The following is a 25,578-nucleotide window of genomic DNA, read 5'->3' as shown; positions in this document are numbered from 1 at the left end:
TTTACTTAAATAAAATACCCTAACATTACCAAAGTTATCATTTAAATCAGGAGCTAAATGCTTAAAGGAAGTAAACAAGATTATGAATCTCAACACAGTTTCCATGCCAGCTTTTGCTGCTTGACAGTTTTCAAAACTGTGCTGTGGACACATTTCTGTCTGTACCAACAAAGCATTGAGATTAAACACCCCAGTCCTAGTTACTTTAAAATGGTCAGAGAATTAGCTTTAATGTGATGCTATGTTTTCATACTGCTAATTTTCTGGCAGCTGAACACTAACTAAACCTTTCATAATAATAATGTGCTAACTTATTGATGTCAGAAGCTTAATCAGAATTATTTCATCACAAAAAATGAACTAAAATGGCAGCTTGACTTGTGAGATATGGACTCAGTAAAATAGTTTCTTAAAAAAAATCACCTCCCTTTAGTTATTTTTACCTTTTCAGGAAAAAAAATCATTAAGCTTGTTTACATTTTCCAAGTCCCCAACCTTTAATTTCAAAACAACTGGTAATTTGATGGGACACCATCCATTTTATCTTATAAACAAAGCTAAACTAAGCTCTGCAAATGTGAGATGACCCTGTACTCAGTCCTCTAAAGTCAAAGAATAAACAAGAAGTTCCTCATAAAAATACTTGAAGCAAAAATACAGTTTTATGAAAGTAGCTGACGCTGAAAGTCTGCACAAATACAGAACATTAAGTTGTGAATAATCACTCTTCCTCTAGGCATTAGATAGTATTGCCATGGGCACACTATAAATGAAAACCATTTTCTGGATGGGCTGTTCAAATAAATAAAAGTTAAACAGTTGACAGACCATTATTTTACATCTCAAAAACATGTAATGTGAGCAGCTACTGCCTCATATTGCAGCAGTGCCTTCTCCCACTCTACATCTTTCTACCGGAAACAACCCATGTCAAGCAAACCACACTCTTCGGAAGCCTTTGGAGTGTGAGGTTGGTTTGACCTGTGAATACAGAAGTTTGTGTTTTGCCCTTAATGGAAAGATCTAGAAATAGACAAATAGTTGGCTGTGGCATGTATAAATTCTCCCTCAGTGTCTTATCAGATTCATTTGAGCCAACACAGGACCATATGTGGACTTGGGCTGGGTGCGCCCGACCCTCTGTGCTTTGTGCCCCGGGGGAGAGATCGGCCAGGGCGGCTCGCTAATTGAAATGTGTTGGCGACTCATCGACGTCTTGGCTCCAGTTTCAGGGCTATTTCGAACCGCAGTGCTGATTGCTGGTTTCACATCACACAGGGAAAAAAAATCAATAGTAGCTGGGAGAGCTAGGGTTTATTCTTTGCGAGCAGACATTAATGCTTTGCAGAGGAGGGTTTGATATTTATCATTTGTCATTTTGTCTCTGCAGATCAGCCTGAACTGTAGAATATATCCAAATTGCTGAGAGTGATCACTGACACCGCTTGTGAAGAGTTTCCAAAAAAATAATGCGGTTTGAATGTCCTGATCCACAACAATATTCACAGGGCTGGCCAGGCCAAGTAATTATTTGACTCTTTCAATTTCCCTCAAAACTTCTCTTGTGTCTCTTTTTTCTGTGTTCTCAACACACAGAAGAAAAACTCTTGACCTCTGCTAAGCGCCAAAGCAGCCTTGTTATGAAAAGTGGCTCATGTGATTTAGAAGGACTTTGTTTGTGCTTTCAGCACTGTACAATGCAGAGGACTGACTGTATCGCTATCTTCCAAGTTCATCAGTTTGCCTATAGAGTGTTTGTTTATTTTTTCTTTCTTTTTTTTAATTATTATTTTGGGTGGCATTTTATATGCCTTTATTAGATAGGGAACATATACAGGATATACATGAAACAGGGGTGAAGCGAGTAAGAGAGTGACACGCAGTAAATGGTCCGACCAGCCGGGAGTTGAACTGGGGACTCGGTGCTCAGGGCGTTGGCTCCCATGTGCTACTCATTCTGGCAATCAGGTTGCCGCTATGGACTGTTCTACAGTGCACATTTGTTGCTTTTAACACTTTGTAATACTTTGAAATGCTCTGTTTGGTACACAGTGTGTCCTTTTTGGTCTTTGGTGTCCGCTAAAGTTCGTAGATCTTCTATTGAACTGCCATGCATTTAACTGAATAACCTCACAAGAATGCCTGTCTTTGTAGTGGTGGTAATGCTGGCCATTGTTTTGATCTGTTGTCGGATTCCAGGCGCCTAATTTGGTATTAAATTATACTCATATATGGCACTGCACATATCAATGAATTCTATTCTTATTGCATTGTTTGAAATCACTAAGTCGAATCTCTTGAAGGCTAATGTAGCCTACTATCTGGGCTTCGGCTGTTGGCGCTGCTACCCTTCAAACACAGAGTGAGCCCTTTGAAAAATGGATTGCGGAAGAGATAAGAAATAATTTATGTCCCTATCACTGCCTCGCACAAATATGGTGGGGAATACTGTGCCAATAACTCCCACAAACTCAGAGAGGCACGCTATCTTTTACTGCACAAATTATTAACGGCGCTGGGGAGGAAGGGGAGACGCTGTGCATTTTTTGCTAGATAGACCTGGCTCATTGCTTGTTGAAGCTTTGAGTTCACTGCAGAGCTTTATAATCAAAGATAAGGATCCCTAAAATGCAAAATATGTGTTTAAACACAAAAACGGAAAACAAATATCATGTAGAATTTTTAATTTTATAATTTCCAGCCTCATCATAACGAGTTAAAGTTTTATTTAGAAAGAACGAGCGGCTGTGAAACCTTCATTTTCTGTGCGCGTGTATGTGTGTGTGCTGTCCATGTGCTGTGTGTTTGTGTGTGAACAGGGAATAGAAGGAGGAGGGGAGGGAGTCCAAAGGGGAGTGTTGAGGGAGGATACTCGGGGTCGGGTGTCCGCTCGCCTCTGTCGGCTGGCGTTGACAGCTACAGACGCTGGTCTAAAATGAGAATCCTCTTGGGCCGCCTGCCTGCCCATCCAGCAAGAAAATAAATCCCATGTGGAAGAGCTGCTGTGTGGGATCACAGACAGCCGCCTGACCCCCCAGATCCGCCGGGGGAGGCCAAGGGCGCCGGCACGACAGCATAACCCCCCTCAGCCCCCCCCCCCCCCCCAGGGTCTAATGTTACTCTGCCTGCTTGCCAACTCTGAAATTCTGGAGTTGCAGCACTGTGTTCCCATAGTTGTTCAGTTTTAAAACAGTTTTTTTTTTTTGGGGGGGGGGGGGGGGGGGTGGTTTTGGACAAGTGTTTGGATGAAGATTTAGCTTAAGGCCTAGGTTATACCGTATAAATAGCACAGAGGTGTCTCCGTGCGTACAGGGGCCATACACTGTTAAAAATGTTTTGAAACCTAAAACGAAGGGGAAATTTAACTTAGACCTTATTGAATAAAGGGGCTGGTGTTCAGAGACTGCACAGTGGCCAAAAACACCACCTGGTGAGCAATTAGAGATACATACTGAGAATGAAAAGTTTTGAAATATGATGTGGTGTTTAGCACTACCACCAGATGGAGGGTATTGAAATGCCAAAATTAGTGCTTTCCAAAGACTCTCGTCAGAAATTCAGCACTCTGATCCACATATTTCCCCTCTAATGTGTGATGTTTCTCGGTGTCTGCTAACATAGAAAAACTGCAAACCCACAGACTGTATCCCCTGAAACATTTTACGATATTAAATTCCTCAAATTCCAGCTTAGGGGAGCTAAACTCCCTCCAGGACCCTTGAGAGGTTTCATGTCGAGATAAAATGAGAATGAGTCAGCAAAGGTAGGACCGTTTCAAAGGAGCAAATAGACTTAATGAGTATTAACAGCTACAACAGAAGGTTGACCCGAAGCAAGAGGTGTTGTCTAGCTTTTTCTGCTCTATCAAATAGCACAGAAATTGTATTAAAAAAAAATAAGCGGAGGAAGATGAAATGTAGTGCTATGAATTAGAATCAGGGTGATTTCCAGTTTGATGTGCAGGTTAGCAATGTGACATTTCATCATGGCCCAGATATTTGCTACATTATTGGTTCAGTCATCTCTTTGAATGGCCCAGTATCTCTGGGGATTACATCCATTTTGCCAATATAGGAAGTCATGTGCCCTTTACATAGTGAGGCTAAAGTAAGAGTGAAGAGATTGGGGCGGGGTGGGGGGGTGTGTAGGGTGTAGCATGTTCATATCACGCAGGAGTTTCTGTCCCATCACAGCCCTGCAATTCATGTTTGGCTTATAGTTTAACTGTCACCACAGTCTTTCCCTAACCTTAACCATGTGTTTTAAGTGCCTAACCCTAACCAAGCTTTAGCCAAAGTTTATTTGCCATAATCACTAACGTCAATCATACCATAGTTGCAATGTGCAGATGGAAAGAAATCCAGAATTTTGAAGAAACCATACAATATCAATGTTCTTGTCTGGATTTAAAGGGGTTAGTTCACCCAAAAACAAAACAAAAATAATTAAATAGATAAGTAATAATCCATTTGTGTTATGTGGCCAGGCTTATAGTTTTAGTATAATTTGCTCAGGTGGTATCAAACTCTTGTTTGGTCCCACATCAATACAATAGAAGTGAATGGAATTTTGTGACAAAATTATATTTATTTTAAAATTCAGTGTCAGTGTGTTGTTCCAGAAACAGTGTCAATACTCTGGATAATCCACAGATTATCAAGAGTAATCCACAGATGTCACCTTTGACTTTACCTTGGAACTACAGCTACTTACTACCAAAGAAAGGTGTGAAACCTGTTGACAGCGAGGTTTGTGAATCATCATGTGACAAGGACACTGAGTGTGCTTTTTCAAGGCTCCATCCATGAAATCCCATTTACTTCCATTATTTTTGGGTTGGTGGTGAAATCTCAGACAGATACCCCACTCTCCTCAAAGCCAATTCAGGTAAAACCAAAACTGTTTGTATTGCCAGATCCCACTGGACGTCGGTGAGAAAATATATTACTTTCTACTTTTGGGTTTAAGCTTTGATTTTAGAATTGAGAATCAGAATCACAGAGCAGGTCACCAACTTCAGACAACATGTTTGGATGTTTTCAAGGCCCCTGAAAAGTTATATCTTACACAAGTCTACAGAAGTAGACCTCGTGGGTTACTGACTCTAATTGGGTTCAGTCTCCAGTCTGAACACCTCAAGCAAAACTTAAGTTGCTTTTTTAAAACTTCCTCCGGCTTGTTTACAGTCTCTTATATTTCTGTGGGGAAATTGGACAAGACATAGTGCGAACGCCTTATAAAGACATTCATACTCTGCTTTAAATAGTTAATTACTCTCGCCGTGTCTCCGGCGGTGGAAGTGGACGGGGGAGGGAGGGAAGGGGGGAGAAGGAGACGCTTCTGTCTGTCTTCCTTTCTTCTTTTTTTTCCAGTAGGGGCAGGCCTATATATTTTGCAGCTCATGTCTGAAAGGCTGGCTCCAAGCGCTAGGGGTGGGCTCTCGCTCTCTGATGGTTTTCCAGTGAGTATTTGTCAGGTCAGACTGTGCACCGCCCGGCGGTCTCCGCTCCTCTCCCCGGGTTATTTATTACCTCTCTCCCCCGCCGGCAGCGCTGCGGCTCCGGGGCTGCTGCCAACAACGGCGCAGAGGCGGGGGCCGCGTTAGGGGGGTTCCCGTCGTACGAAGAGAGGAAGGAATGGACATGAAGTGCATTTTGAGGAAGGGCAGAATTTGTGCCTCATTACATGGAAAAATAACCGACATTTTCAGTAAACATCCTTTATGGTTTGCAGCCTGAGGACTGATCTCACTAAACTCAGGTGTCAGCTCATGTTTGTTTTATATAACAGGGTTTTTTTTGTTTTTTTGTTTTTAAAGTAGTGAAACCTTGTATGGCTGAAAGTCGCAGAGTAACACGTTATCTCATACTATCACCATTAGTGCTAAAATGAATTAGTCAATTAACTGAGGAGCAGATCAACAGAAAATTAATTACCAACAGTTATAATACTTGATGAATAATTTAAGACATTAATGAACCTGCCAAACATTCCCAGGTTCCGGCCTTTCAAATCCACTGTCTTTGATCTAAACAAGATTCTAGCTACGATGGGAATTTTTGACTTTAATCTTAAATTGCAATTACTGTAGTTAAATCACCATAGTTTGTCCATGATATTGCTCATTCGTAATACAACCATCCATGGAAGTCTTCAATATGTATCTCTGTATTACATAATCTGCATTTGGCTGTATCTAAATACAGTATCTCTGTACTTCAAAAGACAATGGATAGCCAAAAGGGCAAGCTTTGTATTATTTAATCACATATATTATTTTTATTTCACTACATTTTGAATCTTCTTCCATTTCAGTGAGTTTTGTAGACAGTAACCTTGTGCGTATGTGGACAGTATTTACAGGCTGTGTACCACAGTGCAGAAATTCTGTTCAGGATTTTTCCAACACACTTACAGCACTATGCTTATGAGAGCCATACAGTTTAAAAGTCTGGATATGTGGAAGAAACTCCTCCAGCAAATCTATCATGATACTGGCAACAGTGTAACATGTCTGTATGACATACTGAAACAGTGAAAACATGATGCATCTCAATGTGAATTATAATGTCCACAAGAAGAGATGAAAAAAAAAATCCATCCTTAAACTTGACACTCTTTTGAATTCTGTTTTGTTCTTTGGTGGTGGATTAGTTTTCTTCCTGTGGATATCCAGTCATGAAGTTGGCTAATGTTTGAATTTAAACCGTTGATGGTTTTTGGCGTCAGATGCTGAGAATATAAGAGTTAGGGTTTTGTGTTAAAGACTCACTAGATTAATCACACTTGACCCAGCATTGAGCAATAGAGAAACTGTAAGAGGAGGAGACACCAGTGTCTCCATTGAGAGCAGCTTGTATTGTTGCGTTTTGAGTAACAGGTTTGCCTTATTGTCACTTGACTGGAAGAAGTCATTTTGCTAATTCTGTTACTCCTCCTCTTGCATATTTGAAACCAAAAGCTGAATGCAGTGAGTTTACTTCTGTGGAAGATGTTCAGAGGCTTCCTGGGAAACAAAGGAGATCACTGACTGACTGATTGCAGTTCACAACAAAAAGTAAATTCAGTGCACCTTACATTAAAAAAAAAACATTTAACATTTCAGATGATCAGGGTATCAGGTGTAGTTTTGCTTTTATGATTCATTAGCTTTGCTGTGTAAAATATAAAATCACACATGTTCTATTAAAAATTCATCATCATCATACTAAACATACTCTACAGCTGGATTATCAGAATCAAACTGATAGAATAAAAAACTAGAATTAAAAACTCTTTGTGCCATGTGAGAGCAGATAAGCAATCTAAACAAAAGTAACTGGCTTTTGACAAAGCAAGTTCCTGCTTACTGTAATATATGTACTGACATCGGGATTTCCTAATTCATTGTAAATTCATGGGTTGTAAGAGCAGGTGTGGGTTTTTCTCTGACAGATATTTTTTTTAGATACACAGGACTCTTCTACGCTTGTAGTAAAAGAAGTAAGAAAAGGTTACGTGAGGTGGAAAGGTTAAACAAGGTTCCCCCCCCCCGCGCATCAAATATTTTTATGAAAAACACACAAAGGCTGATGGAAAAATCGACTCAGTTAACACGAACCAATTTTTGAAGATCTGAAAGTTGAAGTGTCGTCACTATTCAAGTTTGGGGAACCCCTTCACGATGAGCCACCGAGAATGAGTCACGATCATGGACAGGGCGTGGGTTGGAGAGTGGGCATGGGTGTCCCCTTTATGACTAGTTTCATCAGGGCTCTCCCGATGGTACAACCTCCAGCACCCACGCAAGTATCAACAAGGTTTCCATTGAGACATTTCGATGTTGTGAGGGCTGGTTTGATAAAGAGACAATCAAAGAGCTTCTCATCTGAAATGCAGTGTTCCACTTCCTAGAAACGGCTTTGTAAACATACGCCCTAAATGTCAGCAGCTCATGATTTATGTCAGTGCTACTGTTCAGTGTACTCCCCAACATGTGGGAAGTGACATTATTGTTTGGTTGAAAAATGTTGCCTTTCGATTTCATTTTTCAGTTCACTTTATAGGTATCGGGTAGCTGTTGGATAAGTGATGTCTGGTCACCCTTTATTTTTTATTTTTTTGTTCCAGTTTAGTTTGTTTAGTTGTGATTCTAAAATCTGTTTTTGTCTCTTCTTGATCCACAAACCCACAATTTCCATTACCTTGCCTTCAGACATCACAGCTGCTCAGCTCCAAAAAGGAAAAATGTCAATCTACGGTCCGTCATCATCTTTGGTGACGTAGCTGGCATGTGTTTTTGTAAATGTCTGCCGTGTGTGTGTTTGCCTGCCTGGTCTTGGCTGTAGGCATAATACCAGTTCTGGCCAGGCTGTGGTCTCTGGCCTTCCCGTGCTCCGCTTCCGTTTGCGGTGTGGTGTGCCTCCTTCCTGTGTGTGTCAGAGGCAGTTTGGCCTGATTTATAGGCCCCTGACACACATCGCCTTGGACCCCACCTCTGCAGCTCGAATGGCTATTCCATGTGTCGGTGGTGGATCCACCTGGGTGGTTCTCCGCTGATGGGGGTCAGATGTGGTCCTGCACATGAGCTCCAGGAGCTCAGGGGAACATGCCCTGCAGACAGTGTGGAGAGAAAGTGCTTTCAGAAAATGTGGTTCCACGCTTAGGAGGTTTTATTTCAGCTAAAGCAAAAAGCTTGCAGCAGTAGTTACACATGTGATCTATACTTTTGTAATCCTCTATACCTACTCTTGCTTGTAACCCATAATTACATCAAAATGCAATTCAAAGAACATAGATCAAGGTTATGTTTTAGTTAATGTAAAAGTTAAAAAATAAATAAGGTTTAATGGAGGTTGCCTTTAGGCTTAGTCTGTTTAAAAAATGCCCTTCACAAAACCCTAAAACATAGCAGCTGTTTCCAGTTTTGTGATGTTAAACTTAAACGTAATGTAAAACATTATGATGGGGGGTTTAACCACTGACGCCTCCATACACACATTCAAGCGTGGCTCACAAAAGCGGCTGCAGCAGGTGAGTAGTTTCATGGGGTGAGAGAGGGCAAGGTGGTGTCACTGTAGGTGGAGTATAACAAATAGATGGTTGGATTTAGACCCACGAGGAGAACATAACACATCCAGCGTGCTGACCTGCGGCTGATGTCATGGGTAGAAGTGGTGGCCTTTGACATGTACAACCCAATCCAGAGCTTTTTGTGTATGTTTAATGGTGAAGGTCTGATTTAAAGCTGTTTCATTATAAATTATCATAAGTGATCAAGTCATGATTTTTTTGTGGTGGGGCGTATGTATGTTATGTATGTAGTCTGTTGCCCTGAAAAGTGAAAGCCCACTTTAGGGCTGGGTTTACTTGGCTTTAAAATAATCGCAAGTTGTCAATTTTAGGTGGAATTTTTTACCAAGTGGAAACTATGAAATAGTGAAAGCCAGATTCAGGAAGTGCTGCACTTAATAGTCTTAAATCAATGTATGGTCTTTATAAATTGTGAATATTTAAAAAAAAAAAAGAGTCATGAGTTTTATATTCAGCTGCATGGGTGGAAATGACTGTTCACTTCCTCACTAATGATGGTTCCTCCACTTTTTTACCACTGAAGCGCCGTCCCTCGCAGTCCCCCCTCCCCTCCGTGGCTCTCGCCGAGCCTCCGCTGTTTAAATGGGCCAAGTTGAGAAGCGGCGGAGAGTGCAAATCTTGTTTGGTCTGGGTCTGTGAACTTCAGCGTGACTTCAACGACATACACAGGGGTTAAAAACAACTCTTTCCAAACTTTCAACTCTATTAATGTTGCGCAAAGACTACTCAGGGATATCAAGCCTGATGTGTGCGGCTTATGTTTCTTATTAATGCCAAATGCCACATTGATTTAATTAGTCTAACAGGAGAAATGTGCTGTTATCAGTTTCTTTTAATGTATTTACTGGCTATGAAATTGTATCTTGGCCACGTGTAAACTCCCCTTAACTGAGTGGATGTGCGTTGTTTTTGTTTTTATTTTTAATTTTTAGACGATTCAAAATTATACCGCTACTGAGTGAAAAAAAAAAGCTCTTGCTTCTAATTTCCCCAAAGGCGAAGTAATAATAGACATGACGTATATCTGAGACCGGCAATGATCACCGTAGGTAACATAATGTCCGGGGCTCAGGGCTACCCAGCATGTCAGGTATTAACAGAGCGAGTGTGATTAAATGTGGGAGGTAGGATCTGTGAGGCTGGCGGAGAGCGCTGCTGCCGCTGCGAGCTGGAAACTACTGAATGGGAATCTATCCGGCAACTTCAACAGACCGCTGTCTCACGGCGACACGGGGGCTCTGCGTAAAACCAAGCGGCGCGTCTCCAAGTCTGGGTCAGCCCAACTCACAGACGGAGAGGACGCTCAAGTTGGATCGGGCGAGCAGCTTTTCACTTGTTATCGGCGCTCGGCTCCTACTAACATGCCTGCCATCAAAAAGGAGAGGCTGGATGGAGACGACATGGCATTGACTGCTTTCAACCAGTCCGAATACTTGGCCCCTTTAAATGCCACCGCCATCCCCGTGGTGACCCCGCATCCGCCGCCCTACGACCACATTTTCGCCCATCACCGTGCGTACTTGGGGCTCCACGACTCGGCGCTGCATCACCAGCATCTCCACCATCACACGGACGACTTAATGCTGGAGAGATTCTCCTCCATCCCCGACTTTCAGCCCTTCTTCGATAACGGGGAGCCGTGCATCGAGGTGGAGTGCGGGGAAAACAAGGCTTTGCTTTATATTAATAAACTGTGTCAAGGCAGTAAGGGACCTTCAATTAAATACAGGGGTGAGTGGCTCACCCCCAATGAGTTCCAGTTTGTCAGTGGACGAGAGACTGCCAAAGATTGGAAACGGAGTATTAGACACAAAGGTAAGAACAACCTTCACTGTTCTCACGGTTCGTGGGCATAGAGAGCGGACACATCACCATTAATTCAACACTTTTTTAGACGCCGCTTATTCTGGGCATAAACTTGGGTCTCGTGGTTCGGTGCTGAGGTTTGGAGTGAAAGGGTTACAGCAGTCAGTGCGTAAGGAGACAGACGAGAAAAGGCGCATATCTTCCACATACACTCCGAGGCTTTGACACAGAGTTTGGGCTGCGATCGTTCAACAAACCGGGGCATCTGGAGTAGACTGCACCGGAACTGAGGTGAAAAGTTTAGACATGGTGTAGATAATTCAATGTGTGACAGTTAAAATAGTTTATTTTTTCCTCGTTACGGGATGAATGGTTCCGTGCAGTGAAGCTGCACTTGTGCATGGGTGTTGACACTTTTACGCATCGTATGTTTGAGAGAGATTTTTTTTTAAAACGAGCTTGTTGTTTGCCCGTTCAACACCAAAGTCAGTGTTTAATGTGATCATTTTGCATCCAATTCAAAATTTCGACTTAATACTACACGTGTAGTCGATGTAGTCTACGGACTCATTTAGTACGTGTTTGTTGAATATTTCGGCTCAACAACATTGCCATCATTAACAGAATGATCATGTTCCGGTGTTTCTTATGTTGACATTTATTGGAGGGTATTTCTATGCAATAATTACGCGTGGTGCGCGCACCCTCACCCTACACAATTTCGCGCACGCACAAGTTTATGCAGGCAGAGCTGCTGGGGGGTGGGGGGTTGTCGCCCACAGGTCAAAAATGATAGCACGATACTTTAATATACCGATTCCTATAAACAGATGACAGTAGGCTGCTGTCTCTCAGGCTTACCACACAGGACTATGGGTCGAATTAAAGTTTATGGCAAATATGTAGAGAGGTGAGTGAACTTTGTCTGCACGTACTGACTCTTTATTGAAGGATTTAAAAAAAAAAAGATGATTTGTCTTGAAAAGTCCTGAGATAATGGGCTGAAGAAACAGGCCCGTTCCTTAGTCATGTTGTTAAAGCCTTATCACATGTTGTGCCATTGAGGAGATGATTTTACTGTCTGGAGAACATGGTTTGGTACACATTACCTAAAAGTATCTTGTGTCTCTTGTTTGTTTTCCAGGTAAAAGTCTCAAGACTCTCATGTCCAAAGGAATCTTACAGGTGCACCCTCCAATCTGTGATTGTCCTGGTTGTCGAATTTCATCTCCAGTGGTAAGAATTTCATCTTCTCTCAGATTGGTGTTACTGCTGCAAGCCCCCCCTCCTTCCCCTTCTCTGCTTGTTGTGTCAATGTGATTACTAGGTAACTAGGAGGAGCTAGTGATTATATATCACTTTTATTTGACTTGAGGACAACTTCTTTGCAGTGGATATGTAGGGTTAGAAGAGGCTGGATTGTTAACTGTGGAGACCACGAATTTTCACTGGTGAAGTTTGTAACTTATCAAAGAGCATAACAAATACAAACAGAGCTGGGAGATAAATTGATTTTTTACAAGCATTTGTATTAGAAGACTAGATGCTGACTAGTATTTGATATGGTGATATTGTAATTAAAGCCTAAAATTTGTATTTTATAGTCAAGAAATACAAATGTTTTTTTTGATTGTTTTCTCTTTCTCAGTTAAATTAATGCTGAATGCTTGAACCTGCTTGGCTGTTATATCAAGTGAAGTCAGTTTTATTGATGTAGCCCAAAATCATAAATTTGTCTCAAAAGGGTCATTCTGTACAGACCCCCGTTACTAATATTATTATCTATTTTTGTTTATTTCTTCCCTCATAGATTGTATCACTATTGTATAATTTACATTTATTTTAGGCTGTGTGAAAGCAGCGCTAGTCACGCTGATATTTCCCTGTGATATTTGTGTTTTTGTCACCCAGCTCTACGTGCATGAAACAGTGGGTGTGTGTGTGTGTGTGTGTGTGTATGGAGCATTGTCTCTCTTTGTAACCTTGATGGTGAAGACCCTACAGGCACACATGTCAACTTTGATGGTAATTTTTCTCAGCATGAATACCAAATCCACTTTCAGCCTTTCACAAGCGCAGAGTATCAAACAGCCTTTTCTTCAGAGGCTTTGAGCTGTTCAGTATGGCTACTTAGGGTAAGGTGTCGTTGGTCGGGCTCTTCTGTCTCATTGAATCGGTTTCCTCACCTGGCTGTTGAACTTTTGTTTGCCTTGTGCTTCCCTCAGGGCTTGGCCAGGGGCACGATGCCAAAACCTCGAGGCCTTGCAGGTGTGTCACGATTACGGCATCACCGCTCTGTGTCTGTGTGTTTGTGTCAGCTTTGAGCAAGCACACTGCCGGCTCACCGTCGCCAAATCTGTTCACACAGGTGCGGCGGGCTGTGAGTGTGTTTGTGTGTGTGTGTGTGTTTTTATCACCACGAAGCGCATCTGTCGTCGCTCCCAAGCACTAATCTTGAGGGAAGGGTGTAAGAGGCTTAGCGAGCTACTGAGCGTGGCTACTGCTGATTATTGTGTGCGAGGCACGCAAGGCAAAGGCGGTTTAGATAAGCCGGAGGTGTTTGAGTGATACAGGTAAACTGGTGACATTTTTCACAGCCAAGAATGAAGACCTGTACCCTGACACATACGGTTCAGCCAAGATGAATTACCTGAGGGAGGTTGGGGGCAGTGAAAACAGATAGTAGAAATTCTCATGTCTTATTTTTTGGTACAGCAGGATTTAAGAATCTGAGCGTGTTTGCTTCTGTTTAGGCTCATTACAGATATCAGAGTGATTGGCTTTTGGCTTGCAAGGGCTTGTACAGTTCCACTTCAATTATAGCTGTGACGGAGTAAAACTTTGTAATTGACGTAAGCACGGATATGAGAGCCTTAAGGTTGTTGTTGTAGCCTTTTCTCCCTCTCTTCCTTTCCTTGTGTGGTGGTGAAGCCTGAAGTCTAACCCACCAAGTGAATACCACCATGACACACACACACACACACACACGTGCACACGAATACACACACATACACATACACACAGGCTAAGTATGTTGGCAGTTCTGTGCGAGGCGGTGAGGGCTAGGCGGAGGAGGGAAGGCAGTGGGACTTGTATGGCCTGTACTGGCGTCTCCCTCTCTCCCCACTGACTCCCCTCAGGGCATGGCAGCCAGCACTCCCTCACTGATGAGCTCTCTCTCTCTCTCACACTCACACACATATACACACACTACATGCCTGCCTACTGACACAAATTACCTCATGCAGACATTTATTTTGAAAGTTTGACGGCTGAACTTTGAGTGATCTTGTTTCGCTATAGGCATGAGGCAAGCGATCATAAAAAAAAAAAAAAAAAAAGTGCAGCAGCTGGTGGGATGACATTTCACCTGCCTGCTCAGAACTCGTGGAAGTTAATTTGCTGTGTCGGCTCAGGCACAAGCTGTTTACAACGACACGACACAAACTGAACCGTTGTTACACTCAACAGTTAAGAATTTAAATGTGATCACAGCGATGTTTATCCACACACTGAAATTAAATCAGTTCATGATTGATACACTGTTGATGACTCGCTGTCAAGGTGTGTTGTCTTTCTATTAAGTCTGTTATTATGTGATAATCAGGTGGTTAAATGATTTCTCTCTCTTGGCAGCTTTAACTATTATTAAACTTGCACCTTGAAGTTATTAGCTGATACTTATTCTGGGCCTGTATGTATTGCATCTTTGGTATTAATACAATATAATACTGAAGTTTATGTATGTATGTTGAACTTAATTCTAAGCTTGGTGTGTTTTGTGTTTTTGTCCATACATTCATACGTGTTAGTTTGTTTCTGTTTTTCTGTGTGCGTGTCTGTGATTATTTGTCATCGTGATGGCTGGCTGACTTGCCTGCCTGCTGTGTGTGCATGTGTGTGTTCGTGTATGTCTCCTCCTGGGAGAGCTGGGCTTCCTCTGCTCTGTTATTTCAGCGGAACTGGCGGAGGCCGGGAGGAAATTACACTCCCCTCCTCCGGCTCGTAAAGACCTCCTCCAATCAAGGGCTCCTCTTGCAAAGTGAAATTAAACACACACACACACACACACACACACACACACACACACAAACATCTAGACATAAACACAGCCATACACATTTTAGCATATAACTGGATGCTTCATAGATCATCTACCTACTGTACACTGTTTCTGTTGTGTGTGTTGTGGGTTTGTGCACGTGCATGCATGCGTGTTGCTCAGGCTGCGTTGCTATGGTAACACTGGAATCGGTCACTGGCCCAGAAGTGTGCAGAACTGTGATCATGTGGAGCGTATTTGTGCACTTTTGTGTGCATCTCTCTGTGTATTGGACAAATTAGAGATCAAGTGGGCCTGTAACGAGCTGTTCGCTCACTGTGGGTCTTAGTCTCACTGATAGAGATCAATACGAAATAGAATGTGTGTCAGACACATAGAAGTTCAGTAACAGTTGCATACATGCAAAAACACTTTCATGCCTCTTGTTGTCTTTCTGTATATAAACAGTTTAATTTTGCAAATTAGCCATTAGCTTCCACTAGTGTGCATTTCAGCTAGATGCCAGAGATTGATAGAGAGCTGAATGCGATTGTCTTAACTTGCAGATATGTACATGCCGCCTTTGAGCTTCTCGAAGTGTTGTACATATTTGCACACTGAATAAGTGTATGTGTGTGTGTGTTTGGGTGTGGACCCTGTTAAAAGGCAGCTAAAATAAGTTGGAGCATCTGTCTATCAGCCAAATGTGGTTTATCACAACAAAGCCAATGGAGATATTTCTAAAAACCCTCCTCCCAACATCTGTATGTGTGAGTGAGTGTGTGTGTGTGTGTGTGTGTGGTGTGTGTGTGGTGTGTGTGTGTGTGTGTGTGTGTGTGTGTGCATGTTTGTGAGAAGAGTTTGTCTGTTTCTTTTTTGCCATGTGATTTCCTCTGATAGTTGCAGGCTCACCCTGTCCCATTAGGCCTTTGCAGACAGTACTGTGCAGTCATAGATTAGCGTTCATACACTCATCAATATACTCAGACACACACACATCATGTATCAGCGCAGGAATAGTTTGATGTAAAATTCATGTCGTGCAGTTATATTTTCAGTTTTTGATTATTATTAAATTTAATCAGTGATTTAGTTGCAAGAAAGTAGATGAGTTATGAGTTTGCTGATCATTATATTCTGTGTAAGGAAGCCAAGACAAACATCGATTTTTTCGCTTTCGTTTATATTTGTAACTCATTTTGTGTGATACTAATAGTGCTAAGAAGTCAGTATGAGGGACATTAAAGATGGATAAACCAGCCAAACTGTTAACTAAGCATTAACAAGGGTCATCTGGGTTTATCTTACCTTTACCTACCTTTATTTCATAAAGTGTAGCTGTGTGTAAAGTTGTGTGTGATTCGTCTGAACCTCGCCAAGGACTGTATGTACTCAGTTGTGCTAGTTTATTTAATGGAACTGTGTCAAGCGTGTCAAACTTTAAATGAGATTCTAATAATTGTCCAGATCAAATTTTATCCTTCTGGGGACTAGAACCACAGAAAACACGAGTGTAATTTACCAACCACAACTACTTGCTCGCCTCCACTTCCCTTGTGTTTGCCAAGGGAGAGAAGGCCCCAGCCGTTACCTGTCTGTGAAGCTCCCCTGTGGTGGCCTCGGTGGGCCTATCTAAACACTGAGAGAGACACACAGAGAGAATATGGGAGGAAGAAGGAGAGAGAGAAACAAGAGGGAAAGAGGCGAGTGAGAGGCGCACCGGCATGCTTGATTGCACCGCCACTGACCTCCCAGCGCCGCCCTAGCAGCCCCCCCCTCCCCCATCACCGCCTCTCGCCCTCTGTGCACCTCACCCCCTCCCCTTCCTGCTCCCCCCCATCCCTCCCTCCTTACCCTGTGCCGCTCCACTGGGCTGCAACTGCCCGCTCGGCTCAGCGCGTGGGGGCCAAGAGTGTAGGAGAGCGTTTGTGTGTGAGCGTGTATGTGTGTGTGCGCGCGCATGTGTGCGCACATGTGTGTATGGCTAGGCGGGGGGGACTTGGTCGCATGCCTGTCCACCCTACGGTGCTTTCTCACTTTTTTTTCTTTCTCTCACACGGCCTTGAACAACCAAGTGTTGCCTATAGCCTGCACATAAAACACACATACACACACACACACACACACACACACACACACACACAATTATCTAAGATCAGAACCGATTTATTTTTGCCAAGTACATTTGCACTTATAAGAAGTTTTACAGTGGCTGATCTCATGGTTGGTGATGCTCTTCATAGTCTTAGGAAAATTTGTTGAGATGCATCTGTTGACAGTGCAGATACTGTCTGATTTTATTTTATCTCATCATCTTCGGTTTAGTTTTAACTTGCAAAAACATGACAGATTCCAGCTTTTAAGTGAATTAGGTGTCGCAGGATATTTTACAAACAGGCTCATGTGTTTCCTGTTTGTCATCACCAATAATGACATCATTATTGGTAGCATGCAGTAAAAACTCGATCCTTTCCTATCACATCCTAGCAACATGTGGAATACATACAGACAGACTGACAGGATGACAGACAAGCAGCAACTTAACTTTATCACTCTGACATGTCAGCATAAGCGCAAACGAATTACAATAGTGAGTTGCTGATGGGTGTGAACACTGACAGACATGTACAAATGAATGTGCTTTTGCACAATTATACAAACAATGTAAACTGGGTTAAAAATGACTATATTTTACTGCGTGTGTACTACTGTCTAGTTAGTGTATGTATGTGTGATGGAGGAATGTGTTTATTCTTCTATTTCTGTAAATAAAAGTGTCTACACGAGCATTATATTTTCATGCCATGAGAGTTCAGCATGTTTCTAATTACATATCTGCAGTTTGTTCACAGCCGGTCTTGATCGTTGCTGTTGTTGCAGATCTTGCAGTTAGTGCGTTTACGTGCACACTGATAATTTGATTATTACCAGATTAGGCAAATAGATGGCCTGTCAGTTTTTTTTTGTGGCCTGGACAGTATGGCGTGCCTTTGTCTGATCTCTTTCACTGTTTTGATTCTGAACATGCACCAGAAAGGTCAAGGAGTACAGTGGATGCAAATGGGTGTTTCTATGTGCCCGAACAGTGTCATGGCGAGAGGTGAAGAAAAAGCAGAACACTAACAATATTTCGAGGTGACAGCAAAACAGCTTTCATGTCACAACTACCACTAGATGAAACAGAGGTTGTATTAAGGTGAATTCATCAAAGCAAAAATAATAAACACTCAGTCTCTTCAGTTTCTTCTTCCTCTGTGGTGCTAATGAGACATTTTCTATTTGCGACTGCAAATCCTGACAAACACTGTCCTGACTATCAGACACATCATGTAAACTTTATTATTGGGTTACTGGGGGAAATCTGCTTACTGCAAACCATGTAAACGCTTAAATCAGACTATTACTTTAATCCGGGTGTTCTCAGTAATCAGGTTATACCAGTCATGTTGGTACACTGAACAATCTCAGTTTGAGGAAAGCTTGAAAATTTATAGCTAAGCGCCCTTCATAGGTGCACCTGTGAAAATGTCAGGAGGGCTGTCTGTGTGGGTGAGTCAGGGGGGAAGAAGGAGATAAGGAGGTGAGACTAAACAAAGTGAAGAATTTGTACTCAGTGATGAACTGGATCTCCAGGCTCTCTCTCACACACACACACACACACACACACACACACACACACACACACACATACAGCGGACCAATAGTTTGTTTTGGCCTTGTTTCAGAGCTCTGATGTGAGCGTGGTAATGACCGCTTCGCCCCTCACCCCCGCTCCCCTCACTTCGTCGTCTACTCATTCCCCTTCCCCCTTTCCCCTAGTGCTCGCGCCAAGTCGGCCCTCCATCCCGCCTCCACACACACATACGGACTCACACACATACACACACGCTGCGAGGTAACGGCAGACAGGCGCGTGACTCATTAGGCATTCGTCCCCCAGGGAGATCGCTGGGGGGGCGCGTGCGAGGGAGAGAGAGCGCCGCAGCTGCAGGAATGTCACGGGCGGCTACCGCTGTGTGTGTGTGTTCGTGTGTCTGTCTGTGTGTGCGTGCGTGCGCGCGCGCTCACTCATGCTGACTGGAGCCAGCGGCAGGTCTCTGCATCTTTCAGGAAATAACGCAAGGAGAAAGAAAAAAAAAACAAACACTCTTATTAGTGCTCTTTTCCACCAAGAGCTCATTTAAAAGTCTGAAATAAATTTAGAGAGAAAACATTAGATCGCTTTATAATTTCTGCTTGAATTTGCTGGCCAGTGCGTACTGTAGCTGTGATATTAGTCTGTATTGTTTTTCACTATGAGAACATTTTGTTGCTTTTAAACCAAACCCCTGCTATGTATTTATAAATTCAGGACTCCACCCAAATGAGATACAGGAACATATGTGGCTGTAAATGAAAGCAGGTTAGTCACCATACACTGTCACAGATTGTTTTTATTTGAAATATCAGGGCTTTGTTACCCATATCCATATATTAAATGCCCATGTATTCAGAGGATGTCTTTTAAATTTATTGATCACAAATGAATACAGTGTATTCAGTACACATTACATTATAGCCCACCATACTTAATGGCATTCATTGCCACTGAAGTCTTTGGGAGACTTGAAAATTGTTAGGCAGTGGAAAATTACATGGATATTCACTAAAACTAAAATTATGGTACTGATTGACTAAGAACCTCTTAACTTTGCACATTTGCACCAAATTTCTTTCACTTTCTGAATCAATTAAATTCGACTTCATTGTCATACTTGCTTACAACAAAACATATTGTAATCTTGTCACCCAGCTAAGCTAGTTGCGGCTTGCTAAAAATAGAGAAAAGCTGAGAAAAAAAAAGGAAACCGTCTTTATTTTAAGTTAAATATTCATTTGAAGTATCTAGTCAATAACAGAAAAGTTATAATGTGAAAATTAGTTTTAAAAGGCAAGATGATTTTACTGTATATTGTAAGCATGTGTAAGTAACATGTTGTTCCCATTGGCCTCATCAGCTGTGGCTGACTGATGAGACGTGTAATGCATGAAAAGGGTACAATAAACTGTAATGTCAAATCTCTTACAAACTAAGATTTGATATCACTGCAGCAATATAAATGTCTTGTAAAGAAATATCTGTAAAGATTTTACAAAGCTCACTGACAATTACCTATAGCTTGGCACTGTCAACTGTTTTTCCTGAAAACTTTAACATGAATGGAAGTGAATGAGGTTGCGTGAGGTAGACTGAGACATGCAAACTGAGACACGCTTGTTTATTTAAGACCCAGTCAGTATGGCTGTTTAATATGTAGTATTTGCATCTCATGCTATGCGACTCATAATATGTAACTATAGTGAACACCTGCATTGCTGTTTGCCCTTTGTGTTTGAATGTACAGTATCAAACTTTCAGTAATCTGCCTCTGTCATTCAGTATTTTAAGTTCACTTTGCAGTGCATATTGTATCTGTTGTATGAATGTGAGAGTTTTTGATTATTTATGGGAAGAGTTCCTGAATGCTTATATCATGTACTGATACGACCATTTTAATTGTCTGTCTAGATTGTGTAATAAGTTGGTCAGTGTGTCCCAGTGCGTGTGCATCTGTATGTATGTGTGTCTTTGCAAGTGCCTGCGTGTAAATGTGAAGCCCAGATATATTTCTTGGCTGCCTGACTGTCAGACAGAAAGCGTGGGAGGCGATATTCATAGAGGTGCTTTTAGTGGGACTTTTATGAGAGACTTTTTTCCATGGCTGAAAGGAGGTTGACCACACACAGTAAGGTTGCCTGCGCTCAGGCGTGTGTGTTTGTGTGTGCGCATATGAGCCTGAGTGTTCAGGCGCCCTTCCTTTCAGCGCTCCTACGTGGGCTGCCAGGGGTGTGTTTTGCTTCGTGTTTTGTTTCAGAGAGCCCTCCCCCGTGCAGCGGAAGTGTTGCCGGAAGCAGTGGGAGCTCACCCCCAGTTCTGCGTCAGTGCCACTAAAGAAAGGATCGGGGCTTTCCGGGAGAAGGGTTTGGGGGGGGGGGGGGGCAAGGGCTGTCAGCCTGGGTATGTCACGGCCATGTGGGTGGTTGTCTACACGCTCATACACGCACACACACACACACACAGCTACAGTCACGACTGCTCTAAGACAAACTATTCTTGTATACACTATGTTGCTGGCATGCTCCAAAGTAAAATCCCCTGCTTTGGAGGGGAATTCTAAGGAACAGGAACAGGTGTGTGTGTGTGTGTGTGTGTGTGAGAGCGTGCATGCGTAAGTGTGTGAGGGTGTCGAGCATGTGCACTTGTGTGTTTTCCCTGACAGTGTGAAGAAAGCTATGAAGAAACTTAGGGTGGAGTCTTAGTATTTAACAGATGTGTGTTTGACAGATGTAACTGTGGCTTCATCTATGTATGCGAGTTGTTGTTCTGTTGTTCTGATGTGATGCCCCACCCCCAAACGCCCTGTTGGAGCTCGAACTTCCTACAGTGAGGCTTTGTGTGGAAGTAGTAGAAGAATCAGAAGGTGATCCACTGTCCTCAAATGCTTCAGCAGAACTTGTAGAAAGCTCTGACGGGAAAGAAGAAAGGAGGAAAAACCTCTTTTCTGGCAAGGAAAGAAAAAAGAAAGGAGAGAAATGTGCAGAACTATGTGGCCTGCTCATCCTGGGGGATGTTTTCATCTTTCTCTGTCTTACCCCCCACCCCCTTCCAACTCCTTTTTAATGTCTGCCATTTGAGAGACTCCAGAGGGGCTGCACCTGTTTGCCTCTTGGCTAGGAGCCCCCAAATCCCTCCTCCTGCCCCCGTCTGCCACTCATGCAGCCGCGCCTCCTGGGATAGAAGGAGCAAGGGAAGGAGGGAGCGGGGAGGAGTGGTGGAGAGCAGGGTTGCGTGTGGTGGAAGGGATAGCTGGAGGGCTTGAAGGCGTCCGAGAGTAAGAGCAGTGATGTAGGCACATACAGAGAGAGAGGGAGAGGAGGGAATATAGTTTCAAATCCAAGTCCAGTCTCCCTCACCGGACAGACCTTTCTTCTGTGGAGCTTTCTCTCTCATTTTTTGACTCACCACATTCTCTTTCATTTCTGTATTTTCTCTCACCTTTTCTCTTCTCCCTCCTGTACAAGCCCACATCCGCTGCCCCTGTCTTCCCTGTTAACTTTTCTCCTCAGCCTGTCGCTCCCTTGCTCTTCTATAATTTCCTACCTCCTCTGCTCTTCTTTTCTCACTCCTCCCATTTCTATGCTTCTCTTACCCTCTATCTCCCCCTTCTCCCGTCTCTGTGAGAGGACCATGTTAATCTGCAGTGACCTCTTCAGGTCACATTAAAGGTCACCCAGCTTCACTTCCTAACGACCCCAGGGCCAAGCTTTCCTCCTTATCCTCTTCTTTTTCTCTGCTTACTCCTGACAGCTTTGGGGAAAAAAATAAACACTCAATGCACATAGCAACTTTTTTCTCCTTCAGTTTGGTTTTCAATTAGAAACGTATGGTGTGACTTTTAGAAACAGCTTGTGTCAAAAGGAAGTTGCTTGACTACTGCAGACAATACCCAGTTAACCTAACATGGGTGCCAGCGACACTGACATTTCTATCGTGGCTGTTGAACCAGTTTTTGTTGAAAGATTTGTGAACTATTTTAGGTTTTGATGAGAATATTTTAAAACAATATTTTGTGTTAAATGATTTACTTAAGTGGTTCCAAACCATTTTTGTCTGATGTCCTCCCACGGCCCTGTCTGATGATCTCTAGTACCTCTGCAGTGACACCGCCTGCCATGTTATAAATGTGTATTTGAATCTTGATTATTTAACACTATTAATTATATAAAATTGATATTGTTAGGATATTTTTCTCACAGCCATTAGCCAACTGCTGCTTTTGACTATTTCAATCATTCATCCGTTACTTTTAGCTAAGTGGTTTGACTGCTCTTCTTGCTTGTTAACTAGTTTCCATACATTTTTAATCTCAACTCATGGTGTTCAGGTGTTACAGCTGACTCAATATGTGGAAATATATATCTTTAATCAAATTGCAATTTATGTTTTGAAAGTAATTGACCTACTTTGCAGTTCTTCCATGTGCCCCCTGGCAACCGCAGAAGTGCGAGTACCCCTGGTTGGGAGTTACTGATTTAATGTATTCTTTTAGCAGGTGTTAATAAGCAACACAAATTTGCCAGTCAGTCAGTCTGCACAAGAAAACCAAAATACCTTTGCAGTGGAGCTCAACTCAAGTCACAATTTAAAAAAGATGTTCAAATGGCCAAGTTAACAAAACAAAAAAAAATTAAAAGCTGAGGTTTCTGGGGTTGTACTGTCATATTTAGTATTTTAGTGTGTGGGACTAGTGAGTCCTGTTGCTAAAATGTCTTCTTTTCTTTGTGCCGTGTTGTGCAGAACCGTGGGCGCTTGGCTGAGAAACGCACCATCCCCCTTCCCCCCAACCGCGTGCCCAAGAAGGAGCTGGCCTCCATCTTCAGCAGTGACGACAGTGAAGGTAGCGAGCGGGCCAGTGGGGATCATGCCCACATCAAGCAAGAGGACGACTTGCATTACAGTATCATGAGAAAGAGGTGAGGCTCCTATTGTACGACTTCTATGGTCTTCAGTGTAGTCTGAAGGACGGTGCAACCATGTTTGTCATTTGGGTCTCATGTCATTCTTATGCCATATAGCAGTTAATATCCCAGACTTTTTACTTTTTTCTTCTTTTTTTTTTAACTTCTCACATTTTCTTTCCTCTTTCTGTTTGTGTTCAGTGGACATTGATGCATGTTGTCATAATTGCATGGGCTTTTAGTGCGGCTGAAAATGCATACATTGTACTCAGCCATGCTATCCTCTGAGGTGTCACTTTTGTTAAAAAAAATAATTAACAGTAATAAGTCCACTGTTTTGTTTGCTTCTCTTCCAATCCCATCTAAAAGCAGATGGATAAAGGTTTTTATTTTTGATTCTTTTAATGGCACCTGAGACGTGCGTGTAGTATTTTCATCAAAAGTGATTTTAGGATAATTTTGAGGTGCTAAATGCTCATTTTTAGATGAACAGACAAAGAACCGCCTTTCAAAAATATACTTATGGCTTTTGCTTTGGGACGTCTAATGGAAAGATGTGTGCGGAGCTTTGAAAGTGTAAATTGGTTTGTTGGTTTGCGATTTCTTGCTGCTGCCAAGTCTCAGAGTATCTGTCTTGACTTGATTTTGAAAGACGAGTCACCTGAGTCACCACTGTCTGCTTTATCCCATTCTGAGCAGTTTGATCGTAGAGTGTTTAGAATAAAAATTTACAAGTGTTTATGTCTGAAATGGCTCAAATAAATAACTAGCTTTAGAATCTATGTTCATCTTGCCGCTCAATTAACAAATTTAAAAGATATTGCTGCGGGTATGAAATTAGTGAAAAAGACAAACAGACTCAGAGAGACAGCCTAAGATTAATAATAAGAAGCAGCACATGCTCCTCAAAAACATCTGAGGAGCGATAGTAAAAGCTCAGAGTCCATGTATCTATAAACAGTCTCTGGTTCCTCATCTTTCACACTTGTTGTTATTTACATCAAATCAAGAAGAGAATCAGCAAAATACTTGACAGGAATGTTTTGATTCAATATTTCCTTGTTATTTTTGGAAACTAAATGGCATCAAACCAGAATAAAAATACCACAAGGGGTATTTGTTAAGAATACAGCTTAAATGTTTTAAGAAATGTCAGTGTTTTTTGTTTGTTTGTTTTAGTTTTAAAATAAAACATATTTTAGTGTGAATATGTAAATGGCTGTTTGACTAATTGTCAAAACTGAAATATTCCGCAATAATAGATGCAGAGGAGTGCACAGAAGTTGTATACGCATTAGATTGGATTTGTCATAAAAATGTGGATTTGATTTGGATTCAAACGAATAAGCTTGTTCATCTTTCTCCATGCAAATGCACACATGCAGGGTCACAGTGAGGTCGCTTCATTAAGATGAATTAAATGGGCTCTGAGGAGCACTGCCTCTCACTGATGGCATACACTCTGCTTTGTTAGGAACTTTAACTAAATAAAATGGGATTATATATATTTTTTTTAATTTGCTCTCTTTACAATACCTACTTTGATCCATGTGAAATTACAGAAATTAAGACATTTTTAATGTGGAATAAACATCACATGGATTTGTGATTACTCGGTATGCACATAAACAGATTTGTATGATTCAGAAATCAGACAGGCTATGGACAGATATAATGCAGAAGTTGTTCATTGATTAACCTCAGAAAGTCCCCCAGCTGCATTATAAGCAGCTTGTGCAACCTCATTATAGAAGGGAATGTTTTTCATGTCTTGAGACTTGCGTGTGACACGGTGGACAGCACAGCAACTTGTGAAGCTTAAAATGGATCCACTAACCTCATTTGAGAGGGCTTCCCCTCCCCCTGACACTTGTGCCGCTGGCGTGTTAAGATGATAATGAATTTAAAGAACACTTATGACTAATATGTCAGGCTTTTACCCTTTGAAAGGCGGCGGACTCGCTGGAGCCGCAGCTCCGGTCTGTCGTGGGCATCCATCTCAGCCCTGCTTTATCCCCCAATGCGGGTCTGGACGAACGGGATAATGGGATGTCCAATCACGGAAATGTGATTTCCATTGACCGCAGCTTCGTAAGTGAGTCGTAGAAGGGTCTTAACAA

The 25,578-nt window shown here is 42.2% G+C and overlaps 1 protein-coding gene across 4 annotated transcripts in view; it reads left to right on the top strand.

Moving 5' to 3' along the window:
- The first annotated feature begins 9,739 nt into the window (after positions 1–9,739).
- samd11 (sterile alpha motif domain containing 11) overlaps positions 9,740–25,578 on the top strand; it is a 63,232-nt gene continuing 47,393 nt past the window's right edge. The window contains exons 1-3 of one of the 4 annotated variants that reach the window (XM_041059847.1): positions 9,740–10,887; positions 12,023–12,114; positions 23,298–23,473. In XM_041059847.1, coding sequence (XP_040915781.1) covers positions 10,188–10,887; positions 12,023–12,114; positions 23,298–23,473 — 968 coding nt within the window. In that variant the 5' untranslated portion in view covers positions 9,740–10,187. Of the gene's footprint in view, positions 10,888–11,065; positions 11,170–11,695; positions 11,789–12,022; positions 12,115–23,297; positions 23,474–25,578 lie in introns of those variants that run through there. The other 3 variants (XM_041059846.1, XM_041059848.1, XM_041059850.1) reach the window with 3 other exon arrangements.

This window comes from Toxotes jaculatrix, chromosome 2, assembly GCF_017976425.1.
Source record: "Toxotes jaculatrix isolate fToxJac2 chromosome 2, fToxJac2.pri, whole genome shotgun sequence".
NCBI classification, from domain to species: domain Eukaryota; kingdom Metazoa; phylum Chordata; class Actinopteri; family Toxotidae; genus Toxotes; species Toxotes jaculatrix.
This window is presented reverse-complemented; position numbering and strand designations above follow the sequence as displayed.